The sequence below is a fragment of the Haemorhous mexicanus genome, chromosome 2, assembly GCF_027477595.1.
Source record: "Haemorhous mexicanus isolate bHaeMex1 chromosome 2, bHaeMex1.pri, whole genome shotgun sequence".
Taxonomy (NCBI): domain Eukaryota; kingdom Metazoa; phylum Chordata; class Aves; order Passeriformes; family Fringillidae; genus Haemorhous; species Haemorhous mexicanus.
In genome coordinates this window covers 26023214-26040314 of record NC_082342.1, presented here as the reverse complement: position 1 = coordinate 26040314, position 17101 = coordinate 26023214, and the positions used below count along the sequence as shown (strand labels likewise).

Here is a 17101-nt window from a genome sequence, read left to right as displayed (position 1 = left end):
CTGTTTGTCACAACTGTGGCTTCTCCTTTGCTCACTGTGTCAGAAAAAGATTTGTTTGTGGCAAATTTTTATTATGTTGTTGTTGTCTTAGAGGCTCAATAACCAGCTAATAACTCGTTCCATTATCTTCCCAAACACTGCCTCTCTTGCCCTTCTCCTGTGCCCTGGGACCTTTCTTCTCTGGCCTTTGAAGTGTTACAGAGTCCTGCTTGTTTCTTTCATACTTAAAAACCCACTGTTTTTTCCACTCATATACCCTTCATTGTGGCAGTTTCCTAAAATGCATTAAGAATTATTTGGCAGCTGGAAGGTGATGGGAGAACGGATGTTTGGGAATGAGTGTTGCTCAGTTACATATGGCTCAGGATCCTGGGAAAGGGCTGAGTTACGTGACTGTTGGATGCCATGACTTTATACACCTGACCCAAATTAAACCTGTTCAGAACATCTTTTCTCGGGAACAAAATCAGAATATAAAAGATGTCTTCTGGTGGATTCTAATACTGATCTACAAGCTGGACTCTAGCCTCAGCATTTTAATTAGATTCTGGAAGTAATGGATTTGGGGTTAGAAACCTTGACCAACCTTTAGTACTATGTTGCTTCCACTTAATCGTGTAACTTCAGTAAGTTTTAACATATATACCTACTCAGAAAAAAACTGTTACAAATCATTTCATGGCCGCAGAAAGAAAAAGGTAATAGCTTTTAGTGGAATCAGTTTGGAATGTATTTGTGTCACACCCTCTACTCCACTCATGTGCAAGCAATGCTCTGGAAGTGGTTGTGTGCATTGTAAACACAGTGCAGGGCAGGCATATTGCTGTTGTGGCAGAGGCTGAGGTAAAGTGACAAATGGCTCTGAAATATCCTGCAGTTATTTGTCAAACAGCACTTTGGCTTTGCAGCCTGCTAATCAGTGGAGAGCCGCTTTCCTTGTCATCAAATGGCAGCATTTCAGATCAGTTCTGGTGCCTGGTTTCTAATTGTGTGAGACCTGGCTGCTGTGGACAGGGAGCAGTAAATTCCCAGAGGGAAACCTGCTTTTCTCCACCCGAGATGTGCTCTACCTCTTGGCTGCTGGAGTGCTCCACTATTCTGTAACGGTACCTTTCATGTAATCACATGCAGAGATGTATTTGTCCATGATCTTAACAACGTTCGTTTCTTTTGATTCATGAGTTTGGTGCACTCTGACACTTTAAAGTGTTTCAGATGTGGAAGTGCAGCATTTTCCAGAGAACAACAGGCTCTGTTCACAGATATGGAGCCTGATTGCAGTGGAAACTGTGCCTAGGTGCAGTTTAGAGGATTTCCTTTTCTTCCACCCTTTGAAACAGTTATTGTTACCGCTGCATTCTGACAGCTGCATTCTACATTACAGAGACTCTTTGAACAACAGGACAGACAAATTATTTCCTTCTTGTGCATAAAGACATCAAGGCACATAAAAGCCAGGTGACTTGTCTAATTTCTGATTTTGACCTTACGGATGTAGAAGGACACAGTTAGTGGAATTTAAGTGTCCAACTACCTTAGTTCTTTTTGCAGAGTTAAGGGAAAATATATATGAAATTTGCTCTCTTGGTTTCCAGAGCCTGCAGTCTTGTAATTCTGACAAAAGTCTTATATGTATCAAGGGTTTAGCAGTTCAGTTCACTTCAACAGAAAATTTGACACCTTGTGTGTTACATGTCTACTGTAATTATTATTATCATCAGTTCATTAGTAAAACCCACAGCTTGGAGAACATCAACATGGAAATCATCACTCTTTAGACAAAACAGGGAAGAAAAATGAGAAATTTTTTTAAAGTGCTTTGATTCATCACTGGAAAATACTTCTTTTTTTAGAAATGGGTCTTAGAAAATGAATCAGGAATTTCTAGAACTTGACAATAGTGAGGCCTGGGTTTTCATGGCGTGTTCAGATTTTCAGCTGAAGACTTTATAAAGGCAGAACAGCTCATGGGGCTGTGTTGGTTTACAGGAGTTGCTCTTGGGACCCAGTGATCTCAACTGGATGATCTGGTAAAATTGAATAATTTTGATCAAGATCTGTCATTCAGAACTACTCATGTAAACAGACTAAACTCTTTCCTGCTAATAGACTTTCCTGAACAAGTGCAAGTTTATAAAATTACTTTTTGTAATTTTCAGATTGCTTACTTCCTGTTGCAAAACAGCTGCCATTAAAAAAGAAAAAAAAAAAGCATTTTAAACTCTTCCAGGAAAATGTGCAATATCAATATCTCTGCAAAAGACACTCTCCTAATGCTTAAGAAATTTTGCTTCTTTGGTCTTCAAACAAGACTCAGTTTCACTCGAGTGACAGCTGGTGATTACATTGAATTTTCCTCAGCTGCACAGTGACCTGATCCTGTCAGTTGAAAATTTGCAAGACAGAGCCAACCACAATGACAATTCTCTTTACTTAATGGCCAACTCTAATTTGCAGTATTTCATCACAGGGAAAAGAATTTTGTATGCAGCACGAGGAGAAAATAAGCAGAATGTTATCAGCTAGCCTCTAACTTCTTATTGCATAGTGAGTCTTTCTGTGAGCGTCAGTAGTGTGTCATGGTTTTGTCTTGAATGGTGATTACGAACAGTGGAAATTTGCTTCTTCAGCAGGTAGGCTGTGTGCATTGCATAAGATGTAGCTGATAAAATAACAGATTCTTTGGCACTCTGTCAGGCAAGTGAAAACTGTTTGAAAACCCCCATAATGTTCCTTTGTTCCAAGAGCTCATTTTGGGTTTGATGTTGACATCTTTATGACATTATGTGTGTTATAAAATACCACTCTGCAAATTCAAAGTTGACAGGTTTACAATCCATGAGATAAATTGCCTCCTACTGTAGCCAAGTCTTGACTTTGGCTTGCAGAAATTATCATCTTTCCAAATGTAATTTTAGATTAATTGATGGCTCTTCTGATGGGGTGGCTCAAGCAGGTGACATTGTGATAGTCAAAGTTACCTGACATTGTCTGATGATAACTTTGATACTGATCGTCCTTTGTCCCCTAGAGTTGTCTGTCCAGATCCTTTGGGTTGTGGGTACAACCCAGATCTTAATAACTGACATGTCAGTCCTAATGGTATGTTGGGTATTTTTTAAAAATATATATATTCCTAGAAACTCAAGAAGTTCAGGAATTACTCAGTGAACCAGTGCCAGGAATAAAGAAAAGTTACAAACTTTCAGTTAGCAGTAAAAAATAATAGAATTTGACGACAGAGGCAGTCGTTATTTAGAGAGATGTTCCAGGCAGATTTGATGTGGGTAAAATTTACCATTAACCATCAGAGCTCAGCACTTTTTGAAAGTACATCTAAATTGTTCTTAGTACAGGACCCAGCTGGTCTGTGTCAAATCTGGAGCAGCTTGGAAGGATGAGCATTACCTTTGGGCAAAGAGACACCAATCTATAATTACAACCATAGAATCATCATTTAGGTTGGAAGGGACCTCGAACCTGTTCAAAACAGGTCTAACCAGACCAGGCTGTCCCAGGCTGTGTCCTGGCAAGTCCTGAACATCTCCCAAGATGGACACTACTTCTGTGCGTCCTATGCCAATGCTTGACCACCCTTTTGGTAATTCTTTGTTTTTCTAGTGTATGACTGGAATGTTCTGTGTTTCCATGTGCGTCCTTTGCTTTTTTTTTGCTCTCACTGGTCACCTTCAGAAAAAGTCTAGATCTATCTTTTGGTGTATTTCACTTAGGCCATTGCAGACAGCAGTAAAGTCACCCTCAGCCTTCTCTAATCTGAGTAGGGTCAGCTCTCCCAACCTCCTCACGTGTCCTGTTCTCCAGACCCTGAATGCCTTGGTGGCCAGTGGCTAAGCACTAAAAATGGAACCTTTTAGGTTTTTCTGTTTGATAATTAAGCCAAAGCAGTAGTGATCCTCCAAAAAGTAGTTTAAGCTATTCAGTTGACCATTTTAGTGTCAGTTTCTAGAATCCTGTGGTGATCTAGTATATCTGGGTGGGATATTCTGTTAGTCATGGAGTGGCTGGTGAGAAACAATGGTTGTAGGGAACACCTATTGCTCTAAGTCTGAAGAGGGCTTGACTTTTAACTATGATCGTAGCTGTGAGAAATAATCACTAAAAGTACTATTTCCTGACAGTGAGCACTGTGCTTTGCCTAATGCATCCAAACTATTTTGTGTTCCCTTGCGTGCTTATACAGATGGAAAACAGAGCCCCTGGTGCCTGAGCAACCCACCGAGGTCACTCAGTAGTGTTATATGGCTGGAACCCCGTAGTTCTCTCCCAGTCAGGAAAATGGAAAGAAAAAACAGCATAAGAGGCGTAAATTATGTGTGGCAGGGCTTTGGAACTTGCTGTCACAGTTTAATACTAAGAATGACAGCTTAGCAAGTATTTTCATCTATAATGAGTGTATCAGATCAGATGAGTACGTACAAGAGGTAGAAGTTTTTTTGGTTTTGTTTTTTTTTTCTTCTCACATTCTGTGCCTATTAGTTATGAGATAAATTCTGTGAGGTGCCTTTATGAGTTGTCCTGGAGTGGGCAGCTCTGATACTCACTTAAAAACTGTGGTATTGAGATTTTTGGGAGGCTGTGGATTGGTATTGGGAGGCTGGGCCTTGAGGAACGCCAGGCATTGAGGAAGGCCGCCTGCACATGTCTCAGTTTTCCTGTGTGAAAGGACTTCATCACCCTGGCTGTTGTGATATGTGCTTTTTCATTTGGTCATTTCTACCTCCTCTTACGAGGTTACTAGTTTTGAAGCTCTAGGTGTACTAGGAAGAGATAGCAATGGCTTCTCCCTGATCCTTTCAGAAGTGAATGCTTGAGGTTTAAATAAGGTGCTCAACCTGTTCTTGGGCACCAGAGGGCGCTCATGTCTTTGGAAAGAAGTGGTTCTCGCCCGAGATGTGTTCCTGAGAGCCTGCTGCATGATCTTTGTTTGCATGGGATCCTTCAGTGATTGTAACTACCTTAATTATCTTTTTCAAAAAATCTCAATTTTCCTGCAGAATACTCTAACACACTTGAAAGGAGAGCTACATATAAGAGAGGGCTACACATGGGAAGTGGAGAGAGGTGGGTAGGCATGCTTGAGCCTGTGTACCTGTTCTTGCACATTTAAGTGTGATCCCTCACTAAATTTAGTACTCCTCTTATTTTTAGCCTTTCCTTGTTTTCTTTCTCCTACTGTAGGGACAGTATCATGCCGTGTGTTTTCTAGTTACATAGGAGCAATGCTGTCCTCGCCCTGTCCCTTTTACAAAACACTCTTAGAACTGTGATCTTTTAAGTCTGAAGACTCCCAAATCACTAGGATGGAGTAGAAGAATGGTGGTCTGGATCCAATCCTTGCAGCTCCTGACATTCTGGACTAGCAGTATTTCCTGGAGGCAGCTGCAGAGGCAGTGGGCTGGGCAGCATTTTCCCTTTCTGACTTCTTCCACAAGTGCCTGGTTCCTGTGCTCCAGTGAAGCGTCTGTGGAAGCAGGAAATCAGGATGAACTGACTAACCTGCCTCTGCTCTGATTTGTCAAAATGAATGGGGATTTATGATGCCTAAATAGTACAAATATTTTAGCTATTAAATCTTGGTATCTTTCCATGAAAGGAGTGAGGGTGATGATTATTCCCATTTTACAAAAGTGGGAAAAATAGCCTCCTTTTTCAAAAGGTCCTGAACATCAATTGCTCAAATGCAGGGGACAGTTGAGTAGGTGGAACTAAGCAATCTTATTCAACAATGTATGGGATTGGAATATCAGTCACTGTCTTCATTCAGGAGAGATATTTGCATCTCAGAGGAATAACATAATTCAGTAGTGCAAATCTGATAACAAAAGTCCTATGCTTTGGGAGAGAAATAATCTGTAAATTGTAGAACAAATCTTCATAAAGTGAACCTGTAAAAGTCTGTCAGGATTGGCAGAGTTTGGGAATATGATTACGGTCACCCATAGAAGATTTTGATTTCTTACTTCACTAGTGGGAAATTGCTGAACAGATTTTATAATGAGAACTTCTGTTTGCATGTAACTTGTCATTAGTCTGACTTCAGAATAAATTACGACCATGACATCTGTGGGCAGAAATCTGGACTTAGTCCAACTACCTTAGAATTTGACACAATCCTAGATAAAGTAAATCCAGCGTTGGTTAAGCAGTGGTGCAGACAAAATACTAGCTGTTACTGCCCACAGTAGTGAATGAGAAACGTGTCAGCAGAGTTGTCAGCTTCAGACCATAAATTGTTACTAGATCATGACAAGCTCTGACTGTTCTAGGTGGATGCAGCATGTGTTGTCTTCAGAGCACTCGCACAGACTCCTGGGTGCTAATTGTTCATGGTATTGGCTGGCTGAAGGACCCGCTCTCCCTTAGCTGTGATTCCAAGGCAACCAACTAGTTCTTCTTACAAAAGCTTTTCAGAAGATTATTATGAGCTGAGATAATCTGAAGATGCTGTAGGCATTATAGTGCTTTGAAGTGCTGTTAACAGCTTTAGTTTAGGATTTGTAGGTGTTTCCTTTCAAAGCTCTACTTCCCAGCTGCTTGTAACTTTCTCCAACTTTAACCATTCTGTGTGAAGATTTCCAGATTGATTCTACAAGAGGTTGAAAATTTAATGGAATACCTGATTAAGAATGTGTGGGAAGAAAATCTGAAAAGTGCTTCAGAATCCTAATAAGAACACTAAAAACAAACAAACAAAAAATCAGTTCCTTTGGAAAGCTTTAGTTCTCAGAATACTGGAAATTGAAAGCTAGAGGTTTGCCAGAGGAATGGTTTTCTGTAAAAGGAAACTATCTTTGAGTATTGACATCAGCTTTAATGTTAGGCCAAATTTTGAGCCTTTCAGAAATGTTTTTCCTCTAAATACAATATTGGATGGATCTTGTAATGGGGCGTGCACAGGTGGCTCAGTTTTTCTCTTCCTGGCATCACGTGGAGGCATTAATCTCGTGGTGGGAAGGTGGAGACACAGAGTTCAGCAGCTGACCACTTAGTTCTGTCACTACTGTCTGATTAAGTGCAAAGCACCTAAACTTTGTGCTCAGATATATAATCATCTGTGGGATGACCTGTGTTGCAGATCGTGCTCTGAGTCAGGGAACAGCTCTGCTTTTGCTTAAATCACTGTCAGGTTCTGCTGGAGTTAGTGGAGGCAGACAGGCACGTGCTGAGCACTACTGACTGCTCTGAGAGGAATTACCTGTGGTCATGTAATTAGGAGCACAGTAACATATGATCCTATCATCTGCAACTTTATAAACATGTAATAAATGGCCACATGTTCTGCTAAAGATAAGATGTTGCTGGTCTTCTAAAGCTAAACCTGTCTGGACAGAGCAGTGAGGAGCAGTATGGCATCCTTCATGTGTTTTAGAGAAATTGTTTTCCATAATTAGAAAAATAACATGAATCCTGTAACTAAGTACTTAAGTATGACATGCAATTGCAGAGGATTGAAGTTATTGATTGAGAATTTAAATTCTTGATTATTTTATATGAGAGCCTGGGGGGGGCAAGGGGGAAGGTTAGATTATACTAATGATGCCTACGTGCTTCATAGGAAGCTTACATAATTTACATAATTTAGTAGTAAAAGCAGATTTCTTGCTTAGTAAATCAACAGAACAGCCAGATAGTTTTGCTGATGTGGCATTGAATTGCAGATTCCTAAATCTGAGAAGAAAATTTGAGGGCCTTCAACCTTCTAGAGCTGTGTTTATTACAGCCCCTGAGCATAAGGGTATGATTTACTGAACTGAGATCCCAGCTGAAGAGGAAGATTCCCTTGATTAGTGCTATGGGGACAGAAGTATTTCCATGCTGCTTGGCAACAGATGGCAAGCAGCAACAGCCATATGAACAGATCCAGTCCAAAAGGTACCTGAGAAGCCTGGGGACCAGTAATATTGGATGTCTGTGGATCCAAAGGATATAGCACCAGTTGGAGGGGCATAAACATAAATGCAGTAGAGTGTTTGACTCAATAGATTTCAATTATGATTAAGAATGTTTACAGGTTATCTAATATTTGCTTAAATTGAAGTAGTCTAGAGTTTGTGTGAAATTTTCACTAGGTAGGCTTTGCTTTCTACAAGGAGAGGATAAAAAGAGATACGTTTACAAAATTCATCAGTGTGCTTTTGAGTAAAAGGCTTAGGTTGAGAATTGTCTGTAGTCAAGACATTGTCATGGAAATTGCACTTGCCAGATGTTTTTCGTTTTGAAAAGTGATCTTTTGATTTCACTTTTTCACTAAAGAAGAGCCTGTTGAGAAAGTAGTGGGAGGTGCAACAGGAGTGAGGGGGCTGCAAAATTGGAGTTCTAAAAATTATTCCGACTTGTGTGTCAGAAACAGGAATAGAAGAGGAGGAGGCAAATAAGTTTTAAGAGACAGAGTTAATTGAGTGCTCTGTCTACACAGTGTTGTGGATTTAAGTTTTGCCTGGAAAATATCCTGTATTACATAAACTGTGAAGGCAGAAGATAGCTTGAATAACATAGCTTAATAAGCATGCACTGATGAGAATTAATTTTTGTATTTAATGTGCACTACAATGCTGAAAATTAAAGCACTTTCTGCCAGGCAGAATGTTAGACATCACTGTGAGCTCAACTATAGTTAGACATCAGAGAATCCAGGTGGGTATGGGCCTTTATTAAACACCTGAGTTGAAGAGAGGCTCTGGTCACAACAGTCAGGGATGAGAAACATGAATATAGAGAACAAGGTCTCATTATTTCTCATGTTTGCATAAGTACTTGACTTATAAAGAGATTTTTTTAGAAATTTCAATTGTTTTAAATGTTACTGAATTTTACTTTTCAGTTTTATGTCTGCAGAGGATTGTCCTTCCATCAAAGAGTAGCACTCCTAACACACTGGTAAAGACTGTCTTTTAACTGATTAAGACTGTCTTTTAATTAAAGTTACATTTTTTTGGTCTGGTAGTCTGAATCTGCAACCACTTGGTGCCATGTGGGAAGTTTGGAGTCATGTGGGGCCTGCACCTAAAAGCATTCAGCTGAAAATAAAGCAGGACTTGCCAGATGTTGAAATGGGAGAGCAGGAAAGCTATCAAGTCAACCATTTGAAGCAATCAGAGTATTTCTGGGGCTCTGCAGAAAGCATGTGCCCCTGTGATGGTGCTTCTGTCACTGGCCTGTTGGGGGAGTATAACACTCAATGGCTGCTTCTGGCTGAAATTCTTGGTTCTTGCTCCTCAGAGCAGGAGTTTGTCAGTCACTGCTTTTCATTTGTGCTGAAGTCCTCCTCAGGACTTGGAAGTAGCATTAAATCTGATGGGGATTGGTCTGGGAGAGCAGTGGTTGGAGATTTATGGGCTTTGAGAACAGTTTAAAATAATTCGTAACAGGACTTAGACACCTGCTAGAGGTTGATCATACATTTATGGCAATAGCTTCTGGACTTTGGAAGTTGATTATATGTTTATAACAACAGTTCCTGGGCCTAATTCTGATAATAATGTTCTTGGTGAAAGTAGCTGGTCTGGTCCTGCACTTTACCCCTGTGAAGGCCAACATCTGTTTAAGGAATGCACCAGCACAAATGATGATATTTGGTGGGGTTTTTGTAGAAACCATAAAGAGGAAAGATAAAGATACCCCTTCACTGGCCATTTCAGCTTTTTTTTTTTTTTTTGGTTGCCAAGCTCTAATGCTTTTGTGATTTAAAAAAAAAAATCTTGTTTCTTCCTAAAAACATAAGGTATGTACATGTTCATGCATAAGCAGACAACCGGATGTTGGAGTCAACGAGCTTAATGATATCTTCACACGAAATGTTTTATAATAACTAGTATTCTTATGCTTTGAAACCAATTTTTTTTTATTAAAATACTCTTGCTTTTTTTAAGAGTTCCACCTACCTGGTTTGAAGGGGGAGCAGGTTGTGAAAAAATGTTCCCTTAAAATTGTTTATTTTAAGAATTTTAGGCAGCTTCAGAGCAACCTTTCCAGAAAGCGTTTTTGGTGTATTAGGAGAAATACCCATTTGGTGTGAGAATAGTTCCTGTCTGCTGGTCCATCCTGTGATGTTCCCAGTGATTTTCATAGAAACACCTTGGTCTGTGCTTTACTGGAGGTTTTCCCTGTGACAGCAGAGTTTTACAAAATATAGAACACAATATCAATATAGAATAATATCAGGATGGATCAGATTAAGCTTTTATTGAGGTTTGTGCAGTCTTTTTATTGCTTCATTAGGAGATGATTCAAATCCTTTGATTCTTTTTCCCTTTGGTGTGATTTCAAAGTCACTGAGTCACTGAGAAAAATCGAAGGAGCAGCAGACAACATAGCTGCACACTTAAAATGTAGCAATACTCTTCATGACTCCTAAAGCTGTAATATGTGAGCAAAGGGCCCTGAGCCTGTGTCTGATAATGTAATGAATGCTGAAGTCCCTGACAGCCTGTATAACCTCATAGAAACCAGATTGCTAATAGCATGTAAAGGTGCGATTTCTAGATACCTCAGGGCTTTCTAATTTTGAGAAATATTTTGGTACTGTTTCATGTGAGGTTCTCTTGAGCTGGAAAAAAAAAATCAGCTCCCGATTCCCTGTGTTCTCCATTGTAAGATAAACTCTAGTATAAAATTTCTAGTCAAAATCAGTGGAGGAGGAGGAGAGAACTAGTCACCCCACAATAGTACAGTAGTGTGGCTGTTAGGTGAAGCATTTGGAAAACCAAATCCAGGTCTATGTTCTTCATAGATCAAACCAGAGGGGTAAAGTTTCTCCACCTTTCCATGGGAGTTCCTTAGTCCTTGAACTGCTCTTTTACCACTGTTGCTTCTCATGAAAAGCTTTGGAAGACCGCCTTTTGTTTTCCTGTGGACAGAAGCCTTTTGGAAGTCTAGAAGTTTTACAGGACAAGATATTGTGTCCTGTCCATCTTGTTAAGAATTTTGCTTTTTGGTTTTGAATGTCCTTGGCATTTGGTTCCAAACACATCCTTCCCCTTTGTAAAGTTTTATGGGGGCACAGTTCTTTCATGGATTGGTCCTAGAACTTAGTCCCATGCTGGCTAAGAATGACTGCTTCCCCCAACACTTTCAGAAGTAAGTACAAAATTTAAGATTTTTATTTCAGCTGTACTTCGATAAATGTTTCTCATGTCCATAGAGCCATCCTATTGCATATTCACACATGCCAATATAAACAAAAAGCAAAAGGTAGCAAAACTGACATGCATTTAAATGTTGTTCTGGGCAACTTACATAAGGAAGAGGAAAAAACTTTTTCTTTCCATCATCACAGTAGTTGAACTCTTGACATTGCTGATCTCAGTTCTAGAGTTTACCATGGAAAGGAGATGTAAATCCCGAGCTCAAGACCGCTGTTCTGGAAGTATCAGTATGTAAATGTAAAGTGTATAATCACTGCTGGACTTTTTAGTGGTAGCAATTTTTCCATTAATGCGAGCATTGGTGAAAATATATTTCTCCCCTATTAGGTATTACTTGTTTAATTGCATAGTCATGAGAGCAGAGGCTATGTGTGATTTTAATGAGGCAATGGTACAGAAATGAATGGAAATTAATTCTTCGAAGCAAGAATTTTCTGAGTTATAATGTACTTATAGATTCACTTGATTTATTATTACTTGAGCTGTTCAAAGGAATGTGATTTCAGTGGTGATTAAGATGCCTGTCCCATTTCCTGGGTGAATGAGGTGCTCTCTGGTAAAGAGCTGTAAAATATTCCCCTTTTAGGACTCATTCTCAGTCTGAAGCAGTGTGGTGCTTTGAACGTGTTACCCCCGACAGGTCTCACCACTGTTCTCTAATCACTCTTCTTTGGAGAGTTATTTTCTCTGAGTTTCCTTTGTTAGGAGGATGGACAGAAGCTAACAATGAAACTTAGCTTGCCTCTCACAGTACTTCCTAATCCTTGAGACTCCTTCCCAGTTTGCAGTCAGGACACACTAGTGAAGGGGTATGTAGGAAAGTTGTTTGCCATACCAGTTCTGTTGACTGAGTGGTGTACTGATTGAAAATAAGTATTCAGAAATTAGAATTTCAGGCCTGTGAAGGCTTAAACATTTATTGAAATCCTCACAGTACGTGATGGGAAGCAGACAGTTTTTTATGTTTGGTTTTTGCCTTCAAAATCCTACTTCTTTAAATAAATAGAAGTTTCTGTTCTCATGTAAAAACTTAATATGGACTCACTTCTAAGAACTTACATTTTGAAATTGATTGGCATTTTTGATGTCTTTGAGTGGCAGTTTCACAGCAATGTCTGGCAGGGGCTTGCCAGAATAAGCTCACCATATCATGACTGTATTCCATATTGTCTTTTATCTGTTTTAAGACTACTTGCATGAATCTGCAATAGTAAGATCAGAGCCCTGCTGTCTTTTAGGTACTTGCTTGCCAGGGTCTTCAATTTGCATTCAGTGTTGAATTTCTTCACTTTGCAGTGTCTGCCTCTGAAACAATTGACATGTTCACAAATATAGTGTTTCTAGTTAGAACGTTTCCCATAAGCTTTGAACTTTTTTCTGATACTGTTCTCTACATGTGTAAGTATTTATTGTAGTAATTCTATGCCCATACAGCAGAGAAAATTATAGTTATGGCTCAGGAGAAGCTATAGATGCTTTGTTTTGGTCATTTTAGAAAAATACTAGGTCTTCATTTTTTCTGGATGTGTAACAGTAATGGATTCAAGCTGTCCTGCTTACTGATAGCATTTTCTGTGTATTTTTGGGATTAGCTCTGCAGTTTTTCTCGAGTCTAAGTAGCATTTATTACTTTGCTTTTACTTACAATGCCAAAAGAAGATAATTTAGAATAGTGATTTCTGCTATTCAGTGGCCAGCAGGGCTTGCTGAATAAGAAATATGAACAGCTCAGACATTGAATAAAATCTTATAAAATGAATTTCAGTTTCTTAATGAAAATCAGGTTCTTAAATCCAAAGTTGTGTTAAAAGAAAAAAAAAGAGGTAATTCCTCACCACACAAGGCACACAATGCAATTTCTCACTGTAAACATGAAGGTGCTGATGATTGATACTGGTGATTAAATAAAAACATCTAATGGTGTTTTTTTTGGTTGTTCACATAAATACATTACTTCCCTGAGACAAGTAATTTACAAATTTTGGAAGTTTTACTTAAATGAAAATTGGTAGCTTCTGTGGCAACTGCTACCTGGAAAATACAGTTGAAAGCAATTATATAACATGAAAAAGTAGCATGTAGTAATGCAATTATATGTCTTCATGTTATGAAGAGGCACTGATTAAAGATGGTTCATCTATTCTAATTCATCCATCAGTAGTCATTTTCTGGAGGTAGTACTTGAGAAATGCCCCATCTCTGGAAGTGTTCAAGGTTGGATGGGGCTTTGAGAAATCTGGTGTAATGAAAGGTGCCCCTGCCATGGCAGGGGGGTTTGAACTGGGTGATTTTTTAGGTCCCTTCCAAGCCAGACCATGTGGAAGAGGTTTTGTGACTTCTGTGAGCCAGAGACAAGTTTAATAAGAGGATCCATGTTTACTCCTGAAAGAATTTTCTACCACGGTCATTGACATAGAAACTGAGAAAGAAAAAAGGATAAATAAGAGAAACCTGCAACTGCCAATTCAAATAAGCACTTTGATTGTCTTTTGTGACAATGAGTAAAGTGTAAACTTATGAGTTTTGTAAGAATGTATAAAAAGCATACATGCTATGATAAAAACAGGTTTGAAGCCTTCTAAAAATGTAGTGTGTTGCTTTGTATTGTCTCAATCTCAAATACGACTAGACCATTCTATGGTTCTGTGAAACCGGACTGTTTTTCTTTTTAGACAAGCTCTTTGGCAGAGAACTGCTTCTCTGTGAAATCCATTCTTGATAAGATGATGGTCAGCCAAATCAATTGAACAAATGTCTTGTTGTCCAGTAGTATGAGTGTGAGATCAAAGTTGAAATCAGTCTGCCAACCCTTATTACTCCTTATTGCCTATACAGAAAAATCAGAAGTGAGTTTTGCCATAAGACAGAGTTTGTTCTGATCTGCATTTCTCCAGAATGATGGCAGTGGCAGTAATGACGCAAACACATCCAGCTCAAGCAAGGGCCGGAAATCAGGCTAAGTCCCTAGGGAGTTTTCATGCTGGATGCCGCACGTAAAAGATGAGCTTAATTCTTGTCAAGGGCTGCAGTGTGTGCTGTACAAATAATACAGAAGTTGGAGTAGCTGATGCTAATATGGTTTCCAGTGCTGCACCGCCTTCTACAGAGAGAAATGGAAACTACATCCTTTACGGGGCACTGTGCTGCCTCCATGGCAAAAGTATGACTGCAGTACAGTCATACTTCGTTTGCAGTGTAGGGAGTACCATAAGAGCTGACAGGAGAGAGGGGCATTTGCCAAGAGGTACTAGTATTTATCACGTTGTAAAATTTTGAATTTGTTCTTCATTATCTCATTCTTTCCTGCTGCTGCTTCTGTTAGGACTTCAACCTGCAGAAGCGCTTAGTCCCAAGTCAGTGATAAACTGAAGATGCTGGAAAATTATCATTCTTTTCCTGCTGGTGTTTAAGAATAGTCACGGAAGCTTACAGGAACTCTCTGTCTTCTTGCTTATTAAGTGGTCTTTGTAAAAACTGAAATGCTGCCCTTTTCTAAAATCTGAAGTACTGAAGAGACCCACGTGGCTTTAAGTTAAACTCCCAGTGGTTCCTCAATGTTTAAAGTGTATAAGAAGAGTACAGATATGTGTAAAGTGTGGAAGTCTGTGATAAGACTGTGCTTGCCCTTAGGAGTAGCAGTCAGAGGAGATGTGGGAGTTAAATATTTAGAGCGCCATCTAACTATTCTAGATATCAAAGAACTGATATTGCATCAATAACTAACAAATATGTGCCTCTAAGAGGAATGAGAATTGCACATCCACGTGCTGTTCCTCGCCTTTGTTCTTGCTTTGCTGGGGGCTGTTATCCTCTGAGGATGAGGCATGGAGAGAAGCTACTCATGTAGTTACACTTCTGGAATTACTGCAATCCATTTTCCTCATCTGCACTCCCTAGGGGCAGAAAATGAGTTGCAAATGAGGTCGGGCTATTTATGCTTTATGTAAATTTCAGGAAGTTAAGTAGTGAATCAAACTAATATTGTCCTTAACTTGAATATTTTTATCTCATCATTAAGAGAAATTTAGATATGACTGTTAAGGAAGAGGAAAGTGTTTCCTTGTAGGATGTATAGAAGATATGTTAAGAGTCTGTAATTTAATTGTAGGCAAACACTTTTTTTTTTAAGGAAATAAAGTAAACACAATACTTTGACTAAGTTGGGAAGTCTGACAACAACTTCAGCAGTAGTCTGTGCTTCTTGACTGATGAAATCTGGGTAAGTTATGAGATTGTCTGGAAAACTGCCATGATCCAAGTTTCATCCTATTTAAAAGATGATAGCCAACAAATGAAAAGATGTCACCAGCTGTGGTAGGCAGGAGATAATATGCAGAGTGTGCAAGTCCTTTTACAAGTGATTTTTTTTTTTTTTAACTTTTCTGATAAGAAATGGAGGAAGTTTTTTATTTGTGTATTTTTTTACATGTAGACTATGTGTGCTTTCTGTAACAGCCAAATTTTGACCCTTTTCTTTTTCCAGAGTCAAGATGAGAGATATGCTTTCATTGCTGAATGGTATGACCCAAATGCTTCACTCTTTCGGCGTTATGAACTTCTGTATTATCCAAACGATTCATCAATTGAAATGGTAAGAATGTAAGAAAAAAAATCTGTTGTCATAAATGTAATATCCAATTAAATAGTTCATAAAATGGCAAGTCACTGTCTATACCTAATAATTTTCCAGGTAAGAAAATTTAATTTAAAATGTATCTTGCTCTGTTTCTAAAATGAAAAGAAAAGCAAGTGAAGCATATGGAATAGCTGCCTCATTTATGATTTTTTTTTTCTTTCTTAAAGCTTGCTTTGGTGTGGAGAGATTATTTTCACAAATCTTTTTTCATTCAATCTCTGCTTGGGTTTCAGAATTGAAACTCAGCAGCTCTGGCCTACTGCTTGAGAAGAGTAAGCTGATGCTAATTCCAAACAGGAGACTAAGCTTTGGCAGGAATTCCAGAAGTTTCTGAAGAGTAAAGTGCAAAAGATTCTTACCAAAGTAGAGGAAATGGTAAATTTGGTTTAATGAGAGGTAGGACATTTCAGACAGTGAGATCCAAATTTTTTCATCAGTGGTGCTTGCACAGACCTTTCTGACTTGTCATTCATACAACTAATCCCATTGCTTATTGACAGTAGGGAAAGCCAGCATTATGCAGTAGCAGGCATGTATATAAAAATATAATATGTACTGTAAAGATAATCCTCGTGCCAACCAATGCTTTGTGCATCCTTTTAGGAATGATTAAGTGTCATGGATTAGTCCATTCCAGTTCTTAGTGAAGAGTCTAAGAATAGCCTAGATTTGGATATTCACACTTAGTAATTTCATTATCAAATTTTATCTTCCTGCTATAAAAATGAACTGCAGAAATAAGAAATCTACCGGAATTGGCTTTTTCTTACCCAAACTGCTCCTCACTGAAGCAATAATACCCAGTTGTGTGAGAAGATGCACTTTGCACAGATTACTAAGTTAGTTCTTTGTATGATGTCTGAATGTGCACAGTTTTCAAAATGTGAGGTTTCTAATTTTTATTTCCCAGAGACAGTTTAGCTGATCAGTCAGGAACTGTAATAATCTTCCTACACAACCATGTGTAGGCTGGCAAAATTATTGTTCATTTCACCTACATGTCTCAAAACCGAGAGCTTCCAAGGTGTTCTTGAGCTTCTTTATGCAGTACCTATATCTTGGCAGACTGTTGCATTTTGTTGGTGTGTCTTAGGTTAAAGTAGTGTGGTGTGTGCGCAGCCATAGACTGCATGTGGGCAGCATGGGAATTAGAAGAACAAAAATGTATGTGAACACCCTTAGACAAAGAATATCTCAAAATCACTTTTGGGGATGAGTTTGTGGACAGATATTATATTTAGAATTATTTTCTGGGTTATTTTTTATTTCTGCAGAACTTGGTGATTTTTTTTTCATTATT

General features: G+C 38.8%; 1 protein-coding gene across 2 annotated transcripts in view; it reads left to right on the top strand.

The window, feature by feature from the left end:
* The window catches only part of NME7 (NME/NM23 family member 7), an 89718-nt gene that overhangs the window by 2060 nt on the left and 70557 nt on the right, over positions 1–17101 (top strand). Inside the window, exons 1-2 of one of the 2 annotated variants that reach the window (XM_059837963.1) lie at positions 15315–15384; positions 15649–15756. In XM_059837963.1, coding sequence (XP_059693946.1) covers positions 15754–15756 — 3 coding nt within the window. In that variant the 5' untranslated portion in view covers positions 15315–15384; positions 15649–15753. Of the gene's footprint in view, positions 1–15314; positions 15385–15648; positions 15757–17101 lie in introns of those variants that run through there. The other variant, XM_059837962.1, reaches the window with a different exon arrangement.